This window comes from Etheostoma spectabile, chromosome 11 (assembly GCF_008692095.1).
Source record: "Etheostoma spectabile isolate EspeVRDwgs_2016 chromosome 11, UIUC_Espe_1.0, whole genome shotgun sequence".
NCBI lineage: Eukaryota > Metazoa > Chordata > Actinopteri > Perciformes > Percidae > Etheostoma > Etheostoma spectabile.
In genome coordinates, this window is record NC_045743.1 from 8,760,064 (window position 1) to 8,783,185 (window position 23,122).

Sequence of the window (23,122 nt, forward strand, 5' to 3'; positions counted from 1 at the left end):
GTCGGCAGCGGGGCGCGCGGCAAAGACAGACTCGTGTGCGCGCGCTTCCCGCGACAGGACAGGTCTGGAAGTGCAACAAGGAGGAGGCAGGAAAACGCTGCTGGAGCGGGGAATGATGGCGGTGAGCAAGAAGAAGGGACAAGTTTGATACTGAAAAACAGGGACATTGTAGGTTATCTTTCGGCGCCTAACACGATGAAGCAATTAGGTGGTAAGTTGTTTACTTTTGTCCCGTGTTTTGTGCAGAGCCGGAGTTAACATTTTCGACGGCTCGTAGGCTACTTAAAATGCCACAATGAATTGTTCAGACTGAGGCAGTAACGTCGGGGCTGTGTTGAACTGTTGGCCCACTAAGTTCAACTTTGTTTCGCCTTTTTATCTGGGATGTACCGTTACTTACCACACTAACAACGTTTAACCGATTGAAATTAGTACATTAAAGTAGGCCTACATAGCTGGATAAAGTTACTTCCAATTCAAAACAATTTTGGTTTAACGTCAGCTAACGTTAACGGCAGACAACCATCGAATGCATAGAAACGCTACCTTCTAGCTAACTCACTAACAGTTAACATTCATTTTCATGTTCTAACTTACTTTTTCAGGCTGTTTTGGTTTGCATACAGCAATATATAATTATGTATCAACTCATTTTAAATAACTTACGTAGCTAAGCCATGTTAAAATGGTCGTATCTGATCTCTGTATTAACGTATTTTACTATCCATTTTTCCTTAGATGACTTCGCTGTGAGTGTTTAGTTGAGACAACTATGCTCCAAATAAGCTCCGACGGGCCAATGGCGCTTGCGTGAAGTTGAGGGATAATAATAGTTAACCAACAAAACGCATCAGTCTCTTCAAACCGTCATATCTAATAGGGCTGCAATCACAAACAAAAGCCAAAATGATCAAAGCGGAAAGCAAAGGAGGCGATAGGACCCTGAGGAGCGCATCCCCTCACAGAAATGCATACAAGTCTGACTTCCACGCCATTAAGTGCTCTTTTGATGGGTCAAAATCCGACGGCGACTCCTATGCAAATGGTTCCAGTGACACCCGGGAAGACTCCAGGGGTAGACCTTTTGGGACCAGAGTAAACAAGATAAAGAACATATTCCTGCAGATGGATGGTCAGCAGCAGGAGTGCCAAGAGGGCAAAGTGACTTTAAAGCCTGATTTGTCCCCAGTGTCCCCACCAAAGCTGCAATTACCAGTCAATACTCACAGAGTTAACCTCAGCAGTGCCACAAGCCCAGAATCACACAATTTAGATAAAACACCCAAGGGGGAAGATGTTGAGATTGACAAAGTGGCTTTGGCAGAGAAGTTTTCCGTGACCAGAAAACTCTTTGAAAGGGGCATCAAAGAGCAGCCTGCAGCTGAAAAACAGTCTCCAAACAGAGTAGTAAATCGTTTGTCCCTCGGAAGTTCCTCTGATGAGGGGAAAAGCTCAAGAAGAGTATCAGGATCCTCTGAGACCACTGTCAAATCAGAGCAAACTCCTACATCAACATTTAAATGTCAACTGGATGAGAAGGCTGATAGTGAGAAAAAGCATGTGTCTAGAGTGTCACTGAATTCAGGACCCATGTTCAAAAAGTTGGAGAATTGCATGGCAGAAAATGACTCAGAAGACAACAACACAGCTGTTGGAATCGGAGGAATTGTGTCCGCTAAACAACAAAGTACCACTGAACCCTTACTGCCTTCCTCCCCAACAAGTGACAACTTACACACATCTACTTCTCCTGTTAAAGTTGCCACTAACTCTACCCCTGTGATTGATGCCACTAACAAAAATACATTCCAGACGGCGTGTGTTATTAACAAACCAATAATGTTGGGGTCAAGTATTAAACCAACATTTCCAGTTACCAATGCAGCATACAAATCTAATTCTCCAACAACTGATGCCATTCACAAACCCCTCTCGCCAGAGCAAACAACCCCAGTTAGCCATGGCTACAAATACTCCTCGTCATCCAGTGATGGATTTAGTAGGACATCTGTTGGTGGGGATGAAGGCAAGCCACATAGTCCACCCCCAGGGGATGTGAAGCAGCCTGTTCCATCAGCTGCTGGGTTTCAGAACACCAACAGGGCTAAATACCCAGATCTATCTGGGAGTAATGATAGCGTGGTACATAGATCTACCAGGGACAAACCATCCAGCCAGACCTCCTCACTGGACTCCAGAGGGTTGGGCATGGTACGAGCAGAACTAGTAGTAGTTCAGAATGAGTCTTCAGAGAGTGAGGAGAATGATGATGAGAACATTGAAGATAATGTGTTTGAGGAACAGAGGGTGAAAAGCCACAAAGACAACCAACTAACAGACCTGAAAAGAACCTCTCCACCAGAAAAACACAACTACAACCCTGCTCATCATGTCTTAACAAGAGATTCCTCAAAAGAGATACAAAGGATAGCGGAAATTGTGGATGAAGCTAGAGTCTTGGAGGACAACAAGCGATTTGGGTTGAAACGGGTGAGACAGGAGGACAGTTTAGTTGTGAATCAAGATGGTAATGGTAATTGTGAGGAAGATGATGAGGTAGCAGAGGAGGAGAGTGAGTTGGAGGAGCAGGTGAGACATAGAGCCTCACCAATAGTGTACGGTATTGAGAATGCAGCATTTGTGGATGACAGAGATGTAGACCAGGTCCTCAGGGAAGAGGAGGAGGAAGATGAAGAGGAGGAAGAACAAATGTATATGGATTATGATGACTGTTACGAGACCACTGGTCTGTCGGATGAGGAGGACCCTCCCCCAAAGAGGAAAATCAAGTTTTCCACAGACTCCATTCAGGTTAGTATTTTTTGTTGTGTTGTTTACATCTGGCTGTGGTGTTGCTGCTTAACTCAAGTACCTAAAAACACATTGCACAGCACCCTCATTATAAACCACCGTCTCACTGATTCAGCAACCTGACCTAGGTGTTTTCCCGCAGACACAAGACAAATTAGCGGAGACTGAGAATTAACAATTTTGTTGGGCATGTTGACGTCACAGCTGCTGCACTGCACTGTGTATCGTCATCCCAGTTCAGAAAATGTAAACTATAGTTTATTTAATCCTTGTGACCAAGGAGGCAGGTAGTTTGATGACCTCATCACCTGGTGCATTAACCAATGCAAAGAGATCAGGAGGGAGAAAAGGAATACAGAAGGGCTGCAACTAACGATTATTTTCATAGTCAATCTGTAATCTGTTGAATATTTTCTCGATTAGTTGTTTGTTGTTGTTGTCAAATGTTGAAAATGTGGATCAGTGTTTCCCAAAGCCTGCGATGACTACCTCAAATGTCTTTTGTTCACAACTCAAAGATATTCAGTTTACTGTCACAGAGGAGTGAAGAAACTATAAAATATTCACATTTAAGAAGCTGGAATCAATGAATTTTTATTTAGTCTTAAAAAATTACTCAAACCGACTAATCGATTATCAAAATAGTTGGCGATTAATTTAAGTTGACAACTAATCAATTCATCTTTGCAGCTCTATAATATAGAAGAATACAACTAAAAGAAGGCAGAATTGAGGTAGATACATGTGAACTTTAGACTGAAGAGTAAAAAGCCATTGCCACCCCTGAGTAACTGCACTGCATGGCTATCTTTTACTAATTTAGAGTCGTTCCCCTCTCTAAGTAAATCATGTGTTGCTCTCATGAGGGACTTTTCACTTCTCTCCAACATGTATTTGAGGAATTCAGGGATTTTATTCACCCATATGATCTCTTTTACAGACCAAGCTATTTTATCTTATTACAGTTGCGGAATTCCAGATTTTTACTATCCATTAATTTGTAAGAATATGAATCTCAGGATACATATGACAAGAGCAAGACACTTTACCCATAGTTGCTCCAGAGGCGTTCAGCCTTTGACATATGTAGCAATTGTAAGTCGCTTTGGATAAAAGCGTCCGCTAAATGACATGTAATGAATCTTTTGTGAAAAGCAGAAAGGGACATTCTGTTTATTTTCTCTGAATTCCGTCATGTTGTCATAGTGGCTTGTAGGGATACGTTTAATATCTCTTCATTGAGGATAGAAGTCCTACAGTTAGGTTTGTAGAGTTGGGTTTTTATATATCATGTTAGTATAGGGGCTATTACTAATTTACATTAAGTCAACCATTTTTGACTTTGGCAGTTTTGGAAAATGACTGCTGGTGCTAGTATCTAATCTTGGCTAGGGATTTTCCAAATGATCTGTGTACAATTAGCATCACCAATAAATCACATCTTTTAATAATATTTTTTAATAATAATAATGTATACTTTATTAATTACAATGTGACAATGTTTTCACTCTGTTGTTATTACACACATAACACTCAGGCCTGAATTACACACACATGCTCAGTACCTATACATGCACTAAATAGAGAGATGTCAGAGTGAGGGGGCTGCCCATGGAAAAGCGCCCCGAGCAGTTGGGGGTTCGGTGCCTTGCTCAAGAGCACTATGGCCGTGCCCAAGAGGTGAACTGGCACCTCTCCAGCTATTAGTCCACCACCATACTTTGGTCCATATGGGGACTTGAACCAGCGACCCTCCTGTTCCCAACCCAACTCCCTACTGACAGAGCTTGACATCTGGAGAAACACAGGATCAAACTGTAATTTTGTAATACAAAATTCCCTGTAGTCTCATATCATAATATCCATAGTACGTACAGCCTATATCTTCAAGCTTAACAGTTTTGTACTCCAGCTGATGTAATCTCTTTTTGAATTGCCACACATCATGTTTTATAAACGGTGCCAGTGCTTTTTCAAGAGTTGTGATTAAAGTGACGTGAATATGTTTTACAATCTATTCAAACAATCACCATGGGTAACATTTTGCTAAATTAGGGAAAAACAAATCACTTCAGTGCATTCCACATAGCTCAGTGTTTATCCAGGCCTGTTATCGCAGGGTGTGGACCCCCCCCCCCCGGCCATACTGGTTCTGGGAGAGGGGACCAGAAGCTGACCTGAAGTCACAACAAACAACAGTGTGCCTCCTCTGGCCAAAGTGGCGCTATGACAGAGATGAACACAGCTTTATAGTTCACAACAATATGCTAGACTGTGTCACCTCTCTGTTGCAGTTCACATACTGCTCATAACCCTGAGACTGAAGGAAAGACGCTGTACCAGGTTTACATAATGTATTTGAATAATCAATACCTTGTATAGCAATGGGAATGTAGGGCTGCAACCAACATTATTATTATTATTATTATTATTATTATTATTATTATTAACATTATTAAATGACCTAATCTGACGATTTTCTTTTCACAATTAACTGATGAATCATTTGGTTCATAAAATGTCAGAAAATTGCATTAAAATGTACTAAAGGCCAAGGTAACAGCTTTAAGTTGTCCAACCAACTAACTATGTTGAACCCAAATTCATTCAGTTCGCTAACACATAGGAAAGCAGCAAAATGTTAATTGCCAAGAAGTTAGAACTAGGAAATGTTCAACATTCATAAATTAATTGATCATTAAAGTAGTTGCAGATATATAATCTGTTGATTAAGTGATTGATCTTCTTGTTTAAGATCTACTGGAATGGTCAAACTGTCCATAATCCTTGTACCTTGCCATTCCCATTACAAAAACCTGCATTGTGGATGGACTAATAGTATGTTGTAGTAAGCCATTAATACTAAATATTAGTTGGTATGCACTATGTTCAAAGAATTCAGACAGCTTTTTCCCCAGTCCCTATTTTAACCTCCAGGCTGTGAGAGCGCCTATAATGACCCCCAGGGTAAAGCAAAAGATAAATCGGTATGCAACAACAAATGAACAAGTGTAAGGTAAAGACAAGTAGCAAGTCCAAAAAGGTCCAAGCATTCTTTTAGGTTTCCATTTAGCTTGTTATATAACTGCATGAATAAGTGCATGCAATGAACATGCTGGAAATAAGTATTTGAGATAAAGAATTTGAGATTTGTCAAAACAGTGACCGGCCCTTGGATGAAAACTATGGGGTCAGGGTTACATGGTATGCGTGCGTGTTAGCCAATTAAGTCACACCAATATAGATCCGTCAACCTTTCTACCTGTAGCCTGGCTAACAAAGGCCTCCCACTAGCACTGCATCATTCTCCACAGTCTGCTAGTCATAGCTGGCGCTGGGATCGGGCACACTTGAGTTGTAGCTAACAAGGAGAGAGGAAGTGCTTTGTGCTTCTGGCTCACAACGGGATAAGGTCCCCATGTAACTTGAGTCTTCTTGACAGAGGTGGTGTCCTGTGTGGAAGAAAGGTCCTTTTTGTGAATTAAAGGAGATGTGCAGTTTCAACATGTATCACCCTTATCAGGGTTGAAAAACAAACCTTGGTTGAAGAGGACTTTATCAGGCAGTCAAGATTAGTGCACACAGTTTCAATAATAAGTCTTGTGTCAAGCCAAATATTGGATGTTTATGGTTGTTAAATGCAATGAAAGTACTTTGTATGCATTTGCATTGTGATAAAAATATTCACAATGTGCAATGTTAGAAAGAAAATAGCTAGAATTACTGCATGGTGTTGAAAAATTACTGCAATAATTTTATACATTAGGCTTTGTGAAATGATTTTTCTTCATGTACTATAATACAGACTCCCACTTTATTAGGGCATAGAAATGCTGCAATCCCATTGCTGCTGTGTCAGTATATAAGTTTGAGCTACCCTCTGGCTGTATGAGCAGTATACCTATTTGGTGTTAGTGAGGAGGTTGTTTCCTCCATAACTGCAAATAAAACCAGACCTGTGATAGTATGTCTAGGCATGTCCCTAGCCAGTGAGACCTTTTAACCATTGATCACATTTTGTTAGCAGTTTACAGGTTGGCATAAACTGCAATTCGCTTTAACCTATAGTTTGGGAAAAAGCCCAGAGTTTTTGAATGATTCACTCTTCCCGCTGTAGGCGTTTTATCTGGCCTGTCTTGGGTTTTGTGTCGCACATTGGAACAGGAGTCAAAAACCAGTTTACCATAATAAAAAGGACTAAAACCAGGATTTGCACCTGCTGCTTTGCCCCACCGTCGCAAATTCACAGGAAGTACCACTAGCATTGTGCCTTCTTGAACACACAGGGTGTGGTAAATGATCGTAAAGTTAATTGCAACTGAAAGTATTCAATTAAAACTATAGTGCGTTGTTTCTGGAGTTTTTGAATGATTAACTCCCCTTGCTGTAGGCATTTTTATCTTGGTTGCCTTGGGCTTTGTGTGTGATGTTGCACAAAAGAACAGGAGTCAAAGACCAGTTTACCATAATAGAAAGGAATAAAACCAGGATCTTCAATCTTCTGAACATAGCCATACTGAGAAATACAAAGAGAATTGTGTGGAGCTGATAGTCTTGATTAGCTTTGTAGCAACAAATTTTGCAATGGCTTGAATGTAACGGACGTTCATTAATATCAAAAAGTTAAAGCTTTAACTATCAAGAACATACAGAAGTGTATTTTTCGCATTTGTGAATCAAATGAGAATCATGGAGGGTTAAAATCAAAATGATTGTGTAGACTAATATTTTCCCCCACCCCTATTCTTTACAAATTGCTGGAAAGTTGAAATTTGATTACAGCACAACAGAATCCTCTACTCTATCTGTGTTTCATGTGATCAGTGAAAAGCAAAAAAGGGCATACTCCACATTTGGACTCTGGCCTCTGTTGCCAACCCATCCCATAGTGTTATGCTTTCCATTTCCGATCTGTGATAGGTCTTCTGCTGGCCAGAGGAATGTGTCTGACAAGACTCCACCCTCATTCAACCGGCAGACAGGCCCTCCCCTTGTGGTATTGTGAGTTCCTCCCAGCCACCTGGGCAAGTGGGTGACTATCCGACGAAACAGGGTGGAATACTAATGGAGTCAGCTCAATACTGTTCATTAAACAACTTGGCATGGGATGAGTTTTGGGCTGATTGTGATTGCCTTAAACTCTTTCATTATGCGTTGATTACAAACATACACATTAGTAGATGCTGTGTGTTTTTACAAAGTTAACAATAATTGTGTGTTAAAGTTTTCAGCAACGCTTGCAGCTGTTCAACCTGTTTTTGTTTGCAGTCCTTTGTAAATATATGATTCCATTATGGTGCTCTTCTCGGACTTTACCTCCTCCTGCTGTAGGCTATATTAACACATAAAACATAACCATTGTGGGTTCAGTTACAGTTTATGATTGTGAAGGGCATGCATACATGAAGTACTAAACTACATTCCGGTAAGTTGACACCGGATCTAAAATTGGGCCCCATGCCTTCTTCCCTAATTACTCTATGATCTGCGCCAGACCGCCACCCCTGCCCCAGCTCGCTCGCACAGCATGTTTTGATTTGTTGTCTTTTTGTAGGCCAGCGCATTGCTTACATTAGGAGCTCCCCAATCCAGTGGCCAGCCCTCGTTTTGCACTGGCAAGAGATTTCTTTGAATTGCCTTTCCTTGCAGCTGCTGACTCATTTCCCACATTGGTATTCTGTTTTAGGGAGGGGAATAAGGGAAAGATGGGAAGGGTTTCAGTTAGGGTGTGGGTATGTGGCACATATTTGCATGTGAGCACACGTAGAGAGGACAGACCACTGCAGTTGTTGAAGATGGATAAAAATATGAAGATGGCCTAGCTGCCAGTTGACCCACATCAAAACCTCAATGACCGCAGTAATACTTTAGGGGGAGACATTGGCATTAAAAGAGCATGTTAATCCCTTGTTCTGTATGAACTTGTGGATAAATTGTTAGTTCTTCTTTGGTCTCTTATAGTTGGGGTCAGTCTGCCCGATCATCATTAGTTCAATGTTTTGGTTTAAGTTGATGGTGGACTGGGCTCGTGCTGAACAATAAAGGAAAGTCACACTGGTTTTGTCTGATAACTAGATAAAGTGATAATAGTGAGCTGTATGTAAGGCTTGTTTGTGAGGGAGAGGCAAATAAAGAGATTGATTTCTGTCTTTATTTCAGAGAAAACAGTGGTTGAGTGATTTAGGTTTCAGCAAAGAGCAAAACATTTTTTGAAGAAGGCCTGGTAGTCTATGGCAACAGGAAAGTCCGATTTTGGAGTCGTGGGGATGAAGGGGGGAGAAGCCAAGCTGACTGCTACTGCTCAGCTAATGCCGGGGCAAAGGGTGCAGTGATGCTCCCTAAAGGCTATGTTCAGACTGCAGGCAAAAGTCAGAAGTGGTGTGAATCCTCAAATTGAGCCCAAATCTGATTATATCCAAATCAGATTGAGGCCACTTCCACATGTGGTCCATGAAAGTGAGGGTTAGGGTTAGGGAGGTGGAGAGTGTTTGATAAGACCCAAAAAATGGTGAACTATGCCTGGGCAGGGCGAAGCCAGAAAAAAAACTCTGGTGGAGGCCTGCTGCGGACAGACCGCTGTAATGAATTTGCAGTCATAACCTTGCAACTCTTTCTCTTCGTTATTCTCCTTCATTCTTTTCCCATTAATGAGCACCTGCTCATTAATGTTATCGCTGCCATTGCACAGTTACATTAAAATTTTGAAACAAACGCGAAAATGCTTACTTCCTCCATAACCTCCGTAACTTTAGTGTAACAACGTGCTGCATCTGATGTCATTAGTGTAACCGCAAACAGTTCGCACTGGAATCTGATATAGGCCACATTTTAAAAGTGAATGTGAACAACCAAACAAAATCAAAAATTAATTATAAACAATCAAAAATCGGATCTGAGCAAAAAAAAACCAGAATTAAGCATTAAGACTTGTGAACAAAGCCATATTATATTAATCTACATTTTCAACCCTTAATTACAAAAGTCTCCAAAGTATAAACTAAAAAGCAGCTTTCATCCTTAATGAAATTTCTGTCTGCTCTGTTCTGTGAATTCCTTTTTATCTAAATGAATTAGAAGTTAATAAGCTTTGTCTGTCCTATTTCTAGAAGTGCTTTCAACCTTGTTGTTCATGCAAAATAAGTCTCAAGAGGCAAGCAGGAAAAAAAGTCGCAGGTTGGTTTTTAAAAAGTGTTTTCAGTGTTCCTTAGTGCTATGTACACTGACCTCGCCTTTGTGTGATAAAGATAACGCACATCTACCACAATATATGGGTCATAGAATATACACCTATGGCAATAAGTAAGGACGGACGAGGATTTAGTCAGAGGTGGACTCCCTTGAGTTGATGGAGGGTCGAGGCCCCATGAATAACATTCCTGCCTGTACCACAGCTACAGGAGTGTGCATAATCCTAAAGTTTTTAATCTTCTTTAATTTGGTTTGGGAGGCAACAGGAGAGAGGTACCTGTAGGTGTACCAAATCAGTACATGCACATATTGTTTCCAAGATAACACAATATGATTCCACTTGGATAAATGTGCTTAAAAGTCAGGATGTTGTAGGACAGAAATAGAATAGAATTTAGTGATTCACTAACAATTTGAACAGAGTGCTCAGTGAGGCATTCTGTAACTTTACTATCTGCACTCTTTTGGGCTGATATACAAAGGCTACATAGTGAGGAGACAGACAGGCAGAGGGAAATGGAGAGTGTTTGATTTCCCAAGTCTTGACACACTGCAGTATCAAGACCTCAGACTCTGTTGCCCAGATTAGAATTGTTTAGGCCTACTTGATTATGACATACTGTATATACCGGTACTCATGGCAAATGTCTCAATCAGTCCTGTAATCCAATCTATTTGTCACCAATTGTTTTTTCCAAATTTATTGTTTTTAAATGTATTAACCACAACCTGGGTTGCACTCTCTATGTCATGGTAGTACCACTCTGGGTGCACAAGGCATAAAGCCTTCTGGGATCTGTCAATAACTCTAACTTGCGGAGAACCTACACACCTGTTTGATTACATAGACTCATGCATTAGGCATGGTTACGTCTCATACAGTGGCCTGGTGCGTGGTCTCCTCGTGACAGCCTACCTACCATGTAACAAACATTTAAGTTAACATAACTACCACGATAATGTGTACATGACGTGTATTTTTATGTGATATCTATCGGTAATGAGCCTTTGAATTTCTATGTACACAATCATCTAAGCTGCATGAGCAGTAAGACACCCAACTTGAGCAGCTGCACGTTTACATTCGGTCTTGTTCAGTAGCCTGGTGTGTGGTCTCCTCGTGACTACCTACGATGCAGCCTGCAACATTCACTTCTCTAACATTTAACTTAACATAACTACCAAGATAACATGACATGTATTTTTATGTGATGTACTTCCCCATCGATAATGTGTGAATTGCCATGAACAAAGTCATCTGAGATGCACTAGAAACAAGGCTTGGTTAATAACTCAAACTTGCCGAGAACCAAGACACCGCTTGATTACATTAGACTCAAGCGATTGCATGGTTACTCTTTCGGTGCTGCTCGGCTGGCATTAGCCCATTTTCTGATTGATTCTACTACCACTCCAGTGGAGGTGCTAATGAGGTAAAAAAAAAAAAACAGGAGTGAGCTAGCCTGTGATGATGTCTGCCAAACTCCAATTTACTTTTTAAACAATGCTTTCTATCTATAAACTAGTCTCTCATAATTGAGCTCTCTGGTTCTTCTCTCCCTGTTCTATTGGGACTGTGTTAGATCCAATGCACAAGAGCCTAACTAGAGCTACAACAACTAGTACAACTAGTAATGATAACGAGTAATCATTGACATTTTTTCACTATTTTCTGTATTTTTGTTGAATCGGCAGAATAATCAGTGATCAAAATGATTGTTTGCTGCAGCCGTGGTGCTATTTTTGTCTCAACACCGCATGAACTGTATCTACTCTTATTACGTTGTAGTAATAACTGAGTCCCTACACATGGTCCTCCCATCCCATTTCATGCTGAAAATTGTAATTCTCATTTTAGCTTGACCCCGTGAGTGTTTTTCTGAGTGGATTACAAATACCATTTCTGTTTGGTACTATCTGTGCTGATCAAGGTAAATAACACTTAGTGATGTTGTATGTAATAACCCTTAAGGCTGGTGTTGAGTGCTGGGTAATGCCTGGTGATTGAAGGGTAAGGGAGTATGTTTTTCTTTGTATTGCTCTTTATTATATTTCCTTGTGCTGCTGACAACTCGCCTCCGAACATTGATCTTTGCTAGATCCACTGCTCAACTCTTCCCCAGCTGTGTCCTACTTTCCACGCTGCTCGTGTTCGGCTGTACTGTGTATGTATTTTTATAATTCCAACCAGAAAACGATCTCTGGGACACAACCAAGTGCTTTGCGGGTTCTGCCTGCAAAGTTAACAACTTCTTAAAACTGATAAAACTCTCATGAGTGTCTTGGGAATGTATCTTCTGCTTTAGTGTCATTGACACTTGATTTACATCTGTTCAAAAATATAATTGATGAATCTTTCATTAAAGACGCAAAAGAGCACCCAAGAGTTGACAGTGCAGTCATTACAGTTAGATAACTAAAGATCATTTAGTAATAATAATAGTAATGTTCCAAAGTATGGGGTGTAATTCTCCCTCCCCAATGCTATTTCTCTCAAATGAAAAATGGGTTCTTCAAGGATGTGTTAAACAGAGATCTCATAAACTTTGACATAAAACCTGAGAGCTGGACAACACTCATGGAATCATGACCAATGGAGAACAAGCCTCTAAAATGGTAGAGCAAATGATCAAGACAGGAACCTACAGAAACTGAAGGAGAGACGTCTTTGTTTAGCTAACAAGATTTAATATGTGAAAAGTGCCACGCATTGTCATTCATGACAAAGAGAAGATAATGAAGAATTCAAAAGTGAAAATCATTTGCATATAAGTCTGTCTGATGCTTAACTACTTGGTAAAGACATACAGTAGAAGGTGGTATACTGAAGTTATGCACTTGATATTTTGACCAACACAGGTCTTTAGTACCTTCTCCAACGAGGAGTATGATCGGCGCAACGATGATGTGGATCCAGTCGCAGCATCTGCAGAGTATGAGCTGGAGAAGAGAGTGGAGAAGATGGATGTGTTCCCTGTGGAGATTGAGAAAGGTGAGTTTAGTAAAACACTGAAGGTCCCTTCCTACATGTCCTAACCAACCAGTGAGAAACATTTTATAATGGTGAAACTTCTTTTCACCTAGCTGCACATGAAGCAAAATGTAAATGTGTGTGTATGTGCTGTGACAAATTCTTGTAAATTGTAGTTACTATTCTTAATCCTTATACATTTTCTTTATTGTATCTTTATATGTCAGAGTGTCAACAACATTAGCATGTGGAATTGAGCCTATTTGTTTGTAGTTTTTTCTAATCACACTTTAACATATTTTTTGCATTCAGGAGACAATGGACTTGGGATCAGTATTATAGGAATGGGAGTGGGAGCTGACCAGGGTCTTGAGAAGCTGGGCATTTTTGTGAAAACCATAACAGAGCGAGGAGCGGCTGAGAACGACGGACGGTGAGTTAAAGCCCTGAAACCTTTTGCACAATCCCACATTTAAGTCTTGTTACAAAAAATCCATGATAATGTTTTGTATATTAAAGAAACATGGTACACACTCAATGCACTGCACCACCACAACAGTTTTTTAATGTCACACTCTAGGAATTGCTCATATCCCTCAGGGCCCAGTGACACACAAGACAAACAAACTGATGTATTTATAACTGGACAAGGAAGCTAAAAATGTAGTTGATACTTCTGTTTCCCAGGAATTTTTAGATTTGCTTTATTGCCAGCTGCATTTTGGCTACTGTATTTTTTGCTTTTTTTAACCTGTACTACTATTCTGAAGGTGGTGCATAACTCTTCTGTGGAAATGCTTTGAAAATCTCTCCTTATAATTACTATTGTTTGTGTCTCTAGCATACAAGTGAATGACCAGATAGTGGAGGTGGATGGTATCAGTCTGGTGGGTGTCACCCAACTGTTTGCTGCAACAGTCCTGAAGAACACTAAAGGCACAGTGAGGTCAGCTCAAAGCCCATCTCCTCAATTTGTTCTGACAATTACAAATAAGTGGTCAACAGTATTTCAATCTCCTGCAAATCCAGAGGGGAACGGGATGAGTTTTTTGTTTTTGTTTAAGAGAAATAGGCAAAGTGTTGTGGCATGTTAATGATTTTGAATGAAACACCCACACATGATGTGGTCGGGCCTAAACTGCATCTCCAAATTTGCATTTGGCTATAGCTAAGTAAGACATGACAGAAGCTACAGTGAGGTATATTCAGGCAACATGCAAACAATTCCATTATATGGGCCAATAACACATTGCATTCTAAAAAACAGCTTCCTGATTGGACGGGAGAAGCCAGGGACGCAAAGTGAGGTAGCCCGCCTCATAAGCGAGACACTAGAGCAGGAGAAGAACCAACAACAAGAGCAACAACACCTGGATGACCCGTATGAGCACTCTACAGAGGAGGTGAGTCAGGACTTCATTAGAAAGCTCTGTCGCTGCTCAACCTTATGTTCATGTCATATGGGATGGATGGGAATTGAAAACCTGAAAACCACATGACTGCATTATTAAGTGCACAACCAATACCCAAGATTCCTAGTCATAATTACAATTTGGATGTTGATGTGAAGGCTATTTACAAGTTGGATACTTGTAATTGCGATTGCTCCGACATAACACGAACACGGCATTAGCCCCTTTGCCACGCCTAGTCCAATCCCGCTCAGCTCAACCAGGAAATGAGCAGCTGGCTGCGAGAAAGCCATGTGTCACCATTCTGCTCTGTTGGAATGTGTTTAGTCAACCGTCGCCTGTCTGCCAGAGTTGTGAAATGTTTGTGTTATAAAAATTAAGCAGCCACAAGCTCCTGTTTTTTACATAGAGAGACTGGACAGATATTTACTGGAGCAGACAAAGATTTAAAAAGAATGTTGCATAACTTTTAGTGAGGAAGTGGACACCATTTTGAGTGGCTGTGTAGTTATGCAAATTGGGTGTTGGTGTGTTATAGACTTGTTATCCACTGAGAATATTGTTCATGTAATGTGTTCGATGCTGCAGACATGTTACAGACATGTGTAGCATGTGTAACTCCTGCAGTGTCTCCCCATGAACCAGCCTACCAATGTTTGGTTATGATGCATTGATTACAATGTTCCCTTCAGACTATGGTGGACTATGCCACTGGGAGTGTTGTTGACACATGCTGAGCATGTTCCTGGGCATACAGGGTGTGTCAGTGTTTGCAATATGTGTGATGTCATATTTCAGGAGGAGCGCTATGAGGAGGAGGACGGAGTGGATGAGAGGATTCTATGCTCTAATTTCTCTCCAGGGCAGAACGTAGAGCTGTTTCAGCTGCCTGATTCAGAGGCTTTATTTATGCCGAGCAACATGGACAGCTCTCAGATGGTCTTCAAGCTCAAAGAGGTATCACCCACACCATGACTTTCAGTCTTGTGTGATTAGAATATATATATATATATATAAGTTTCAGTATTTTGTGTAGGCAACAAACAATTATTAACAACATACAATAATATATTTAACAAAATCTTTTGTTTTCTCGTTTTTGTTCCTTAGTTGCAGCTCAAGCACAGCATTGCTGCAGCTGAAATAAGTCAACTAAAGGAAAAGGTATGATGAAGATGAAATTCACCTTTCTTATTTTTTTTTTGTTTAAGATATTCAACATATTCACATAACACACAAGAAAAATACATACAGTACCAGTCAAAAGTTTGGTCGTTTTCTTATTCACTTGAATTAATTAATAATTTAACCATTGCATTAAAACGAAAACCAAAAATAGACTTTCACAAACTTATTAGTTAGTTTTGTTCCATCAGTAATTATACTGTATATATGGGACCTTTTTGTTTTTGGATTTGTGTTTCTAGGATCCTTATTAGAAATTAGCTTTGATAGTCTCATGATAGGCTGTACACTTAAATTATGTTGTAGGATGTGAAATATTAATGCAGGAAATCAGGGCCAGACGAAATGTTCTTTACAATTTATATTTAATACCACAAGTAACACCACAAGACTGTCCAAGGCCAGTGGCCCACCTGCAAATTTAATTTAGCCCACATAAGTAACATGCCCCAATCTTTGTACAGCTAAGGGCATCTGAGGAGGACAGGTCATTGTGGGAAGCCAGGGAGTCTGCACTGGAGCAAAAGATTGAGGATAGCAACGACAAAATCCTGAAGTTGGAGAGTTACTGGCTGGAAGCCCAGGGTCTGTGTAAGACTGTGAATGAACAATTAGCTGAGTCTCAGGCCCAGCATGAGACCCTGGAGAAGAAGTACAACAAGGCCAAAAAACTGCTCAAGGACTACCAGCAGAAGTGAGTTTGTCTGGAGTTACACAACCATGCACTGTTGGAGGGCTCAGTGTTGTTAGCTTCAGTGGTTTACTCATGTAAATGTATTCACACAACCCATTTGAGATCAAAAAATGTTGAACAACTAAAATACTTTACATCAATATTAAATATTGTTAGACCAAGGTATAAGCTCTGATTTTCCATTTTGTAATTTTTAAAATAAGTTGTTTTGTGATAATTACAAAAAATAGAATGTGTTTACAAGCTGTTTACAAGTACTGATGGGAAACCACATTTCCTTGTTTCCTCCCCAGAGAAATAGACTTTGTGAAGAAAGAGGAGGAGCTGAAAAGAATTCTAGATGAAAAAGACAAGTGTTACAGGGAGCAGCTGGAGAGCTTGCAGAAGAGGGTAAGACCCCAGCTGGAAAAATAAATGCTTATACAGTACGCCACAGCAGACTTGCTAGAGACACTAAAACAAGCTCAAATGTTGTTTTGTCCACAGATAGCTGTCCTGGAGTCCAGAGGGGCCTTAGATGTGGAGCGTCAGAGTGGTCTGGACTCAGCAGCAGATAAGAGATTAATTGTCCAAGACCCAGTCACCAACACACAATCTGTTGACTCGCTACTAGGTACAAAGGGTTACAAGAATTAAATTGAATTTAAAATGGAAGTACACATGTCACACTTTGTGTGATCCGCAAAACATTGACAAGCACACATCATAAACTCCTGTGTGCGTGGTAAATAAATTAAAATGTTCACAGTGTCTTATGACTTATTTGGTATTTGTTTTTTTCTACTGTGTAGAACAAGGCTGGAGTGAACTGGTCCCTGAGACTGAGCGCTTGGACACCAGTGCACACAGAGCAAAAGGCCTGCTGGCTCAGAAGGCCAAACGTCAGCCTCCATCCCGGAACAAACTGAAAGAGAGCCTCGCTGTGGCTTCAAGTCACTCTCAGGTCAGTCAGGAACAGCTGATAGTGATACCTTACTATGTTGTATGAGCATGTATTTGGATGGAACAGTCAGCCACCTGATGCCAGAGGTTAGGCAAGGGACATTAGCTGACAATTGTGATGCCATTTATTTTGGGACTAATCTGTCTTCTTGCTATTTTAAAGCAAAATGCAGAAAAACTTCATTGCTGTGCTATGCAGCACTTTCCCTAAAAAAACAATTGCCCTAAGATACTCAACGGCTGATCTAAAGTACTGTCGGGGACCTATTGAGTGTCTTTTTTGCCTTAACAAAACAGTAGTGCACCTTTTTAAATTTGTGTTTGTACATGACTCAGCCAATACGAACTGAAGCGTGGCTTTTTCTGTTATAATAAAACTTTATTCCCTCTTCCTTGCATTGTCCTTAAATAAATATAAGCCGTGAATAATAAGCTTTGTCCCCTCAGGAAACTGAAGAAGAGGAGGAGCAGGAATCTCCCAGGAGGAGGAGGTCGATCCAAGAGAGCCTGTCCCTCCCAGTGCCTGTCTGCTATCTTGGGAATGGACAGAAAGATGATCCAGGAGAGACTAAAGATGGATCCAGGAGTAAGGCAGAGCTCTCCAGCAGCCTGTCTTTGTCACTGTCACAGGGAGACAGTGTTGAAAGCAGCGGAAGTCCTTCTATTTCCCCTCCAAAAGACACCTCGTTCCATAATTCCCCCTCTGGATTCAAGCACAATGTCAAGAAGAGGGAATCAAAAGGAAAGAGCAAAGGTATGCAAGACCAAAATGTAATGGCTGCAATAGCAATACTTTCTGTTGCATTGTTCCTGAACCTGATTATCGTTTCATTTCAGAGGAACTAAATGAGGGCTCATCAGCAGGAAAACCTAAAAGACGATTTCCAGACTTTGGGTAAGTCTCTATAGTGATCACTGTCATTCCTCTCCAATTTACCATAATTTTTGCACTAATGAAAAAAAATGTTACTGACTGGTCATCAACAGAGGCCTCCGGAAGTCAGGTGGCAAAGGAAAAAAACACGACAAGGAGGCGATGAGATCATCTTTGGACAGCAGGTACGTTCAACTGTATTTTCATCAATTCAAAGGTAAGAAATATTCCAAAGATCTGTTGTTCTTTTTCATGTTTTGTAAAACATTTTTTGGGGTAATTCATTGCTACATATGTTGCTGTTATTGTAACAACTACAGATTATTGGAAAAATTATTTTTTTAAACTGTAATATTAATGAAAACTAACGTTACACAAACAAAGACTTGGGTACAATACGGTAAATGGCTCAACTCCATAAAGACCTTAACTGCCGTATTTACTGAATCTGTTACTCTGTGGGTGTAAATATTGAGCTAAACAAGACCAGCTTTTTACTTTCTTATTGCCGAATCTTAATATAGTTTTCGCTCTTAAATCTGATGGTCAGTACTTATTGCCGCATTTTAATTGCAACACGTCATGCTGTCACATGTGTAAGACATCTTCCTATTTCTCCAATATCCAGGGGATCAGCAGAGTTACTGGAGGAGTCTGGAGGGAACCTGTCTCCTGCAGATTCAATGACTTCCATCCCCACCTGTATGCCTTTCTCCTGGTTTGGGGACAAAGACAGGGACAAAGACAGAGAGCCCTCCTCTTCCAGCAGCAGCCTACCATATGCTGCAACTGAGACCAGCAGTGAGCAAAGCCAGGACCGCAAGAATAAGGTTTGTAACTTTACGTGAACATAAATATTAAACAGAGAGAGTATTAGTATCCAGCACGTTATATACAGTAGTATTGAGATATGCCATCATCAGGGGTCCCCACTTGATCCCCTCAGCCTTCTGCAGAACAGTCCTTGTCTGTCTTCTCATATTATATTTCAATCTTCATTGAAAGAGTAAAACTAGTAAAAACCTAATGGCTGGCGGTTTCCAGATATGTGTCGTCATTAGAGAGCGCTAGCAGGAAAGGGTTAGGTGGCTTTCCAATGAGTTTGCAAATCGTGACACATCAAATGCATCCAGTGAACCGCATGGCTAACTGTCACACAGGCGTCGGGCTGGTGTTCCCACAATGCTGTTTATTGAGTTGAAGACACAAGCTGAAGAAAATGATTATTAAGGAAAAGTTTTGGCAGTATGGTACTTTTTGTCAGTGCTTTGCTGCCTGGACATTTATCTCACTGAACCGTGTTTCCTTTAAACAGACAAATCTCTCCTGGTCCTCTTTATTCAGTCGCTCATTAGATTTGGTACAGTATACGCATCTTTGTTTTACCTTTCGATTTTAAATGTCACAGTAGAGCATTACTAACATCCTATGAATAATTTCTTTTTAACTGGGTATGTGGTAAACTAATGTGATATCATTTTCCTTTTGTCCACAAATAGAAAGCCTTGTAGCGTGTATAAGAGGAAATGGATGAAGCCAAAAATAGTTTCTTGGCCTTGTTTCACCAGCTAATCAGAAGTTTGATTGAAAATTTGTGTGTGTGTGTGTAACGTCAACACTAACGGCTACGTTTTAACTATTGTGCCACCTGTTTGAGTGTTATTCTAATGCTAGATGTAAATTAAACTAGATATGAACCTGCACATAGCTGGTGCAATAGCCTGCTGGTCTGGGTAATATTTCCCTGATTCCAAATTTGACCCACATTTGTGTCTGAAAACTTATTAATAAAAGAAACACATTAAAAAAGATCACTTGATGAATCAAATAGGTAATCTAATAGCACAACTAAATGAAAAACATTACCCCATACCTGAATTAGTAGAAGTAGTATCGCTAGTTGTTGTAGCCTAGAGGTTGTTGATGTAGTTTTGGTGGTGGATTAGTTTTGATCACCTTGATCTTTTTGTGTGCTACATAGTAGATCCTTGATCTTCTCCCTTCCTTTCACATGTTGAAGATCAGTCACTCATCGCTCAAATCGGTAACCTGGATTGCTGTCACTTTAATCATAGCTTCAATCATTAACCATAATACTTTCTGTCATTATGGAAACAGCACGGCACTTACCCTTCCCTCACAACTGTAGTATTGTATGTTTGCTTCTCCAAGTGAAGAACTCTTGTTTGGTGATGTGTTGCTTTAGTAAATGCGTTCCTTGTTTCCACTTGTTCCAGAGTTTTTCAGTCATAGATGATTCTAGCCCTGCCAGTCCCAGTTCAGACTTCTCTGGGTTAGTTGCTGAACCCAATCTGTCTGGGCGCTCACGCACTTTAATCTTCTCTTCCAGCGAGGTGAGTGCTCTCCTTGTTGCACAGTCACAAAAGCTGTGTGAGACGCCTTGATGCAGCTGAAAGGGGACATTCTCAAGCATGGTCTTTGTGCCTCCCCCCTTTCATAGCTGAGATTAAATTGTGAATGCAGAGGAAATAGAATAGAGATGCATGTATGTAAAGCTATTTTGTTTTGTGTTAAAACCAGTCTTGTGGCTTAGCTTTTCTTAAGTCATCTGTGATGTTAACAGTTTGTTTGTACTTTTACCTCAGTTAAACCATCAACCAGTGCTTAATATTCTTTTCCCCCTTGGTAGACCACAGACTGTTGACTGCTCTGCTGCCTGCTCTGCTGCCTGCTCAGTGGTGTTTCAGCAGCCTCATTCTCTGATATTACAGTCTCCAGTGTCTCAGTCGCTCTTAGTAAAACATAGAGTAGGAAGACGCACACATCTGAGAATGTTATTGGTATTTTGCTGTCATTGCCCACTTGTGTTCTTGGTGCTAGCTTGGGAAATTTGTGCACTGCACACAGTTTTGTTCAACAGAACTTTCACTACATGTTATTTCTGTTTGTTGTTTATATATATAATTGGTTTTACTTTACTTTTATTTTGTTCCATTAGCCTCGCACCATCACTGAGTGGAACTGCTTTTCTGCAATCTCTCCACCTACAGAAATAATAAACATACGTATTTGTATTATTTGTGTCTTGTGTAGACTTTGGATGATGAACCAGCTACAGGAAAAGAGTATCATTGGCAGAACCGGCCAGTCTCTGAATGGACCAATCAACAAGTCTGTCACTGGTTGATGGGCATGAACATGGACCAATACACGCCTGAATTCACAGCTAAGGGAGTGGATGGCCAGCAGCTCTTATTCTTGGACAGTGACAAGTTGAAGGTAAAAAATAAAATAGCATGATGATAATTAACTTAGAATTACCTGTATATTAAGGAATGATGGTTTAAGATTGATGGTAATATGTTTATTTTTTACTTTCTTTTACTTACACATGGCCTCTTTAATTGCAAAGTAAGCCATTATTTAGTCAAGCCATGCGGGCCTTTTACTGCCACCTCGTGGCCAGAATATGATTGCATTATTATTTTTGACCTAAATCTGTGCTCTTTTTTTACATCAGGCACTTGGTGTGTCAAGTCAGAGTGACCGTTCAACAATCAAGAAAAAGCTTAAGGAAATGCGTAAGGCCCAGGAGAAGCTGGAGAAACAGAGAGAGAAAAGAGAGAAGGAGGTCCGACGCAGCGAGAGACTTCCAGTCAGTACCGACTCTGTCTGCTGAGGTAGCAGCTCTATTCTCTGATTTCATGCAGCTCATAAAGTTCATCACTGGCCAAACCCTGAGCAACCCTTTTTTATTATTTTTATACTTTTGGTGCCATGACATTCATGTCACATAGTTTTACCAACAACCACCAAACATGGCTGCCAGGATCGTAACCTGTACCAACTGAGGTGCCAGTTGTGATTTATGTTTATACTGATTATTTTCTCATCACAGTTCTAACAAACTTCAGCTCAAGTAATTTTAACGGAAAGATGGGGAATTCTTTTTAGGTATGTGACCAAAAACCAATAATGTTTTTACCACTAAAATTTAGAAGCTATAATTACATTAAAGTCTGTTTTCAGATTTGATGTAGTTGTTGCAGATCATGCACACATTTACCTATGGACGTTAAATGTATTCTGCTTTTTCAGCATTTTATATTTTTGCTAACTGGCCTGTTTCTATGTACAACTCTTCTGTGTGAACGATTTTGTACAGTTCAGATAAAAGCACTATTTGTCTTTTAAGCTTCAAGGGGTGACAAGGTTTAGATGTATAAATATGTTTTATACATGTGCTTATTAACTGCATATCTTTTTTTTTTTACTTAAATACCATTGTTCATTTTATACTGTCTAAATTTTTCTACTAAGTAGAATAGCTAGATTGTTATTTTTGCTGAATGAAAAGCAACAAACAAATCAAGTGGGGACGAGGGGAATGCTGCTTCTGCTGTCTCTGACTCTGTCGCTGAGATTGTCCCATGATGCTCCATGTAAATACACACAGCACGCAGGTCTGCTACACGTACGCCTCACTGCTCCATTAGACGGTCAGATGGATCTATGACAAGGACTTGTGTGAGTCGGGAGCACAGCGTGGTGTGTAGCTGTGAAGCTGAACAATGAGTTGTTCACAGCCAAACCAAGTGCTTCCTTTCTCCTTCTCACGCACGACTCCATGTTCTGTATACAATACGACATGTTGGACTGCAAAAAAAATCATGTTTTCTGAATCGGAGTAACATTTCTTTGTACATAACAGCATCAATAAACTAATTCTCACCTTATGAGTTGTTTGTATTGGGTTCTTCCCCCTTTTTGAGGTTGCATTTACATTGAGCACCAGATAATTGCGTCATGAGTCATCAGACCAACAACTAAAGAAACTGGACATTTTTAAGTGCGGTAGTTTTGATTGCAGGGCTGTTCTCTTAATCTGTTGACATAAGATAGTCTTGTCCCTCAGTAATCAATACTGGATTATGGAAGCATTTACATTGTGTTCAGTCACTTAATTTGCCAGATAAGCGGTAAAACTATTTTTTCTGCTTTTATACAAAGTCTCACAGGATTCTTTAGATTAAACGTAATATTCACTTTTAAAATAAATTCTACCCATGACACTGTTAAATCAT

At 40.2% G+C, this 23,122-nt stretch overlaps 1 protein-coding gene across 7 annotated transcripts; it reads left to right on the forward strand.

The window, feature by feature from the left end:
* ppp1r9ala (protein phosphatase 1 regulatory subunit 9A-like A) lies at nt 1–22,774 on the forward strand. 7 transcript variants are annotated; one of them, XM_032528913.1, is made up of 21 exons: nt 24–211; nt 739–795; nt 869–2,811; nt 12,859–12,991; nt 13,283–13,403; nt 13,812–13,916; nt 14,238–14,373; nt 15,181–15,339; nt 15,493–15,546; nt 16,032–16,261; nt 16,555–16,651; nt 16,748–16,874; nt 17,053–17,204; nt 17,651–17,957; nt 18,041–18,098; nt 18,191–18,262; nt 18,706–18,907; nt 19,393–19,437; nt 20,315–20,431; nt 21,132–21,317; nt 21,559–21,769. In XM_032528913.1, the coding sequence occupies exons 3-21, from the start codon at nt 907–909 to the stop codon at nt 21,715–21,717; spliced, it is 4,365 nt and encodes a 1,454-aa protein (XP_032384804.1). In that variant the 5' UTR covers nt 24–211; nt 739–795; nt 869–906; the 3' UTR covers nt 21,718–21,769. The 7 variants fall into 7 exon arrangements, with proteins under 7 accessions (XP_032384806.1, XP_032384807.1, XP_032384808.1 ...); XM_032528914.1 differs by having other exon boundaries at nt 739–791; nt 865–2,811; XM_032528915.1 differs by having other exon boundaries at nt 1–121; nt 739–2,811.
* Nucleotides 22,775–23,122: the final 348 nt, after the last annotated feature.

Bases quoted from the DNA above. Each gene is read 5' to 3' on its own strand.
- ppp1r9ala (XM_032528915.1), top strand. From the start codon at position 907: ATGATCAAAGCGGAAAGCAAAGGAGGCGATAGGACCCTGAGGAGCGCA. The intron at 2,812-12,858 runs GTTAGTATTTTT...TGACCAACACAG, and splicing joins TTTCCACAGACTCCATTCAG to GTCTTTAGTACCTTCTCCAA. The intron at 17,958-18,040 runs GTATGCAAGACC...GTTTCATTTCAG, and splicing joins ATCAAAAGGAAAGAGCAAAG to AGGAACTAAATGAGGGCTCA.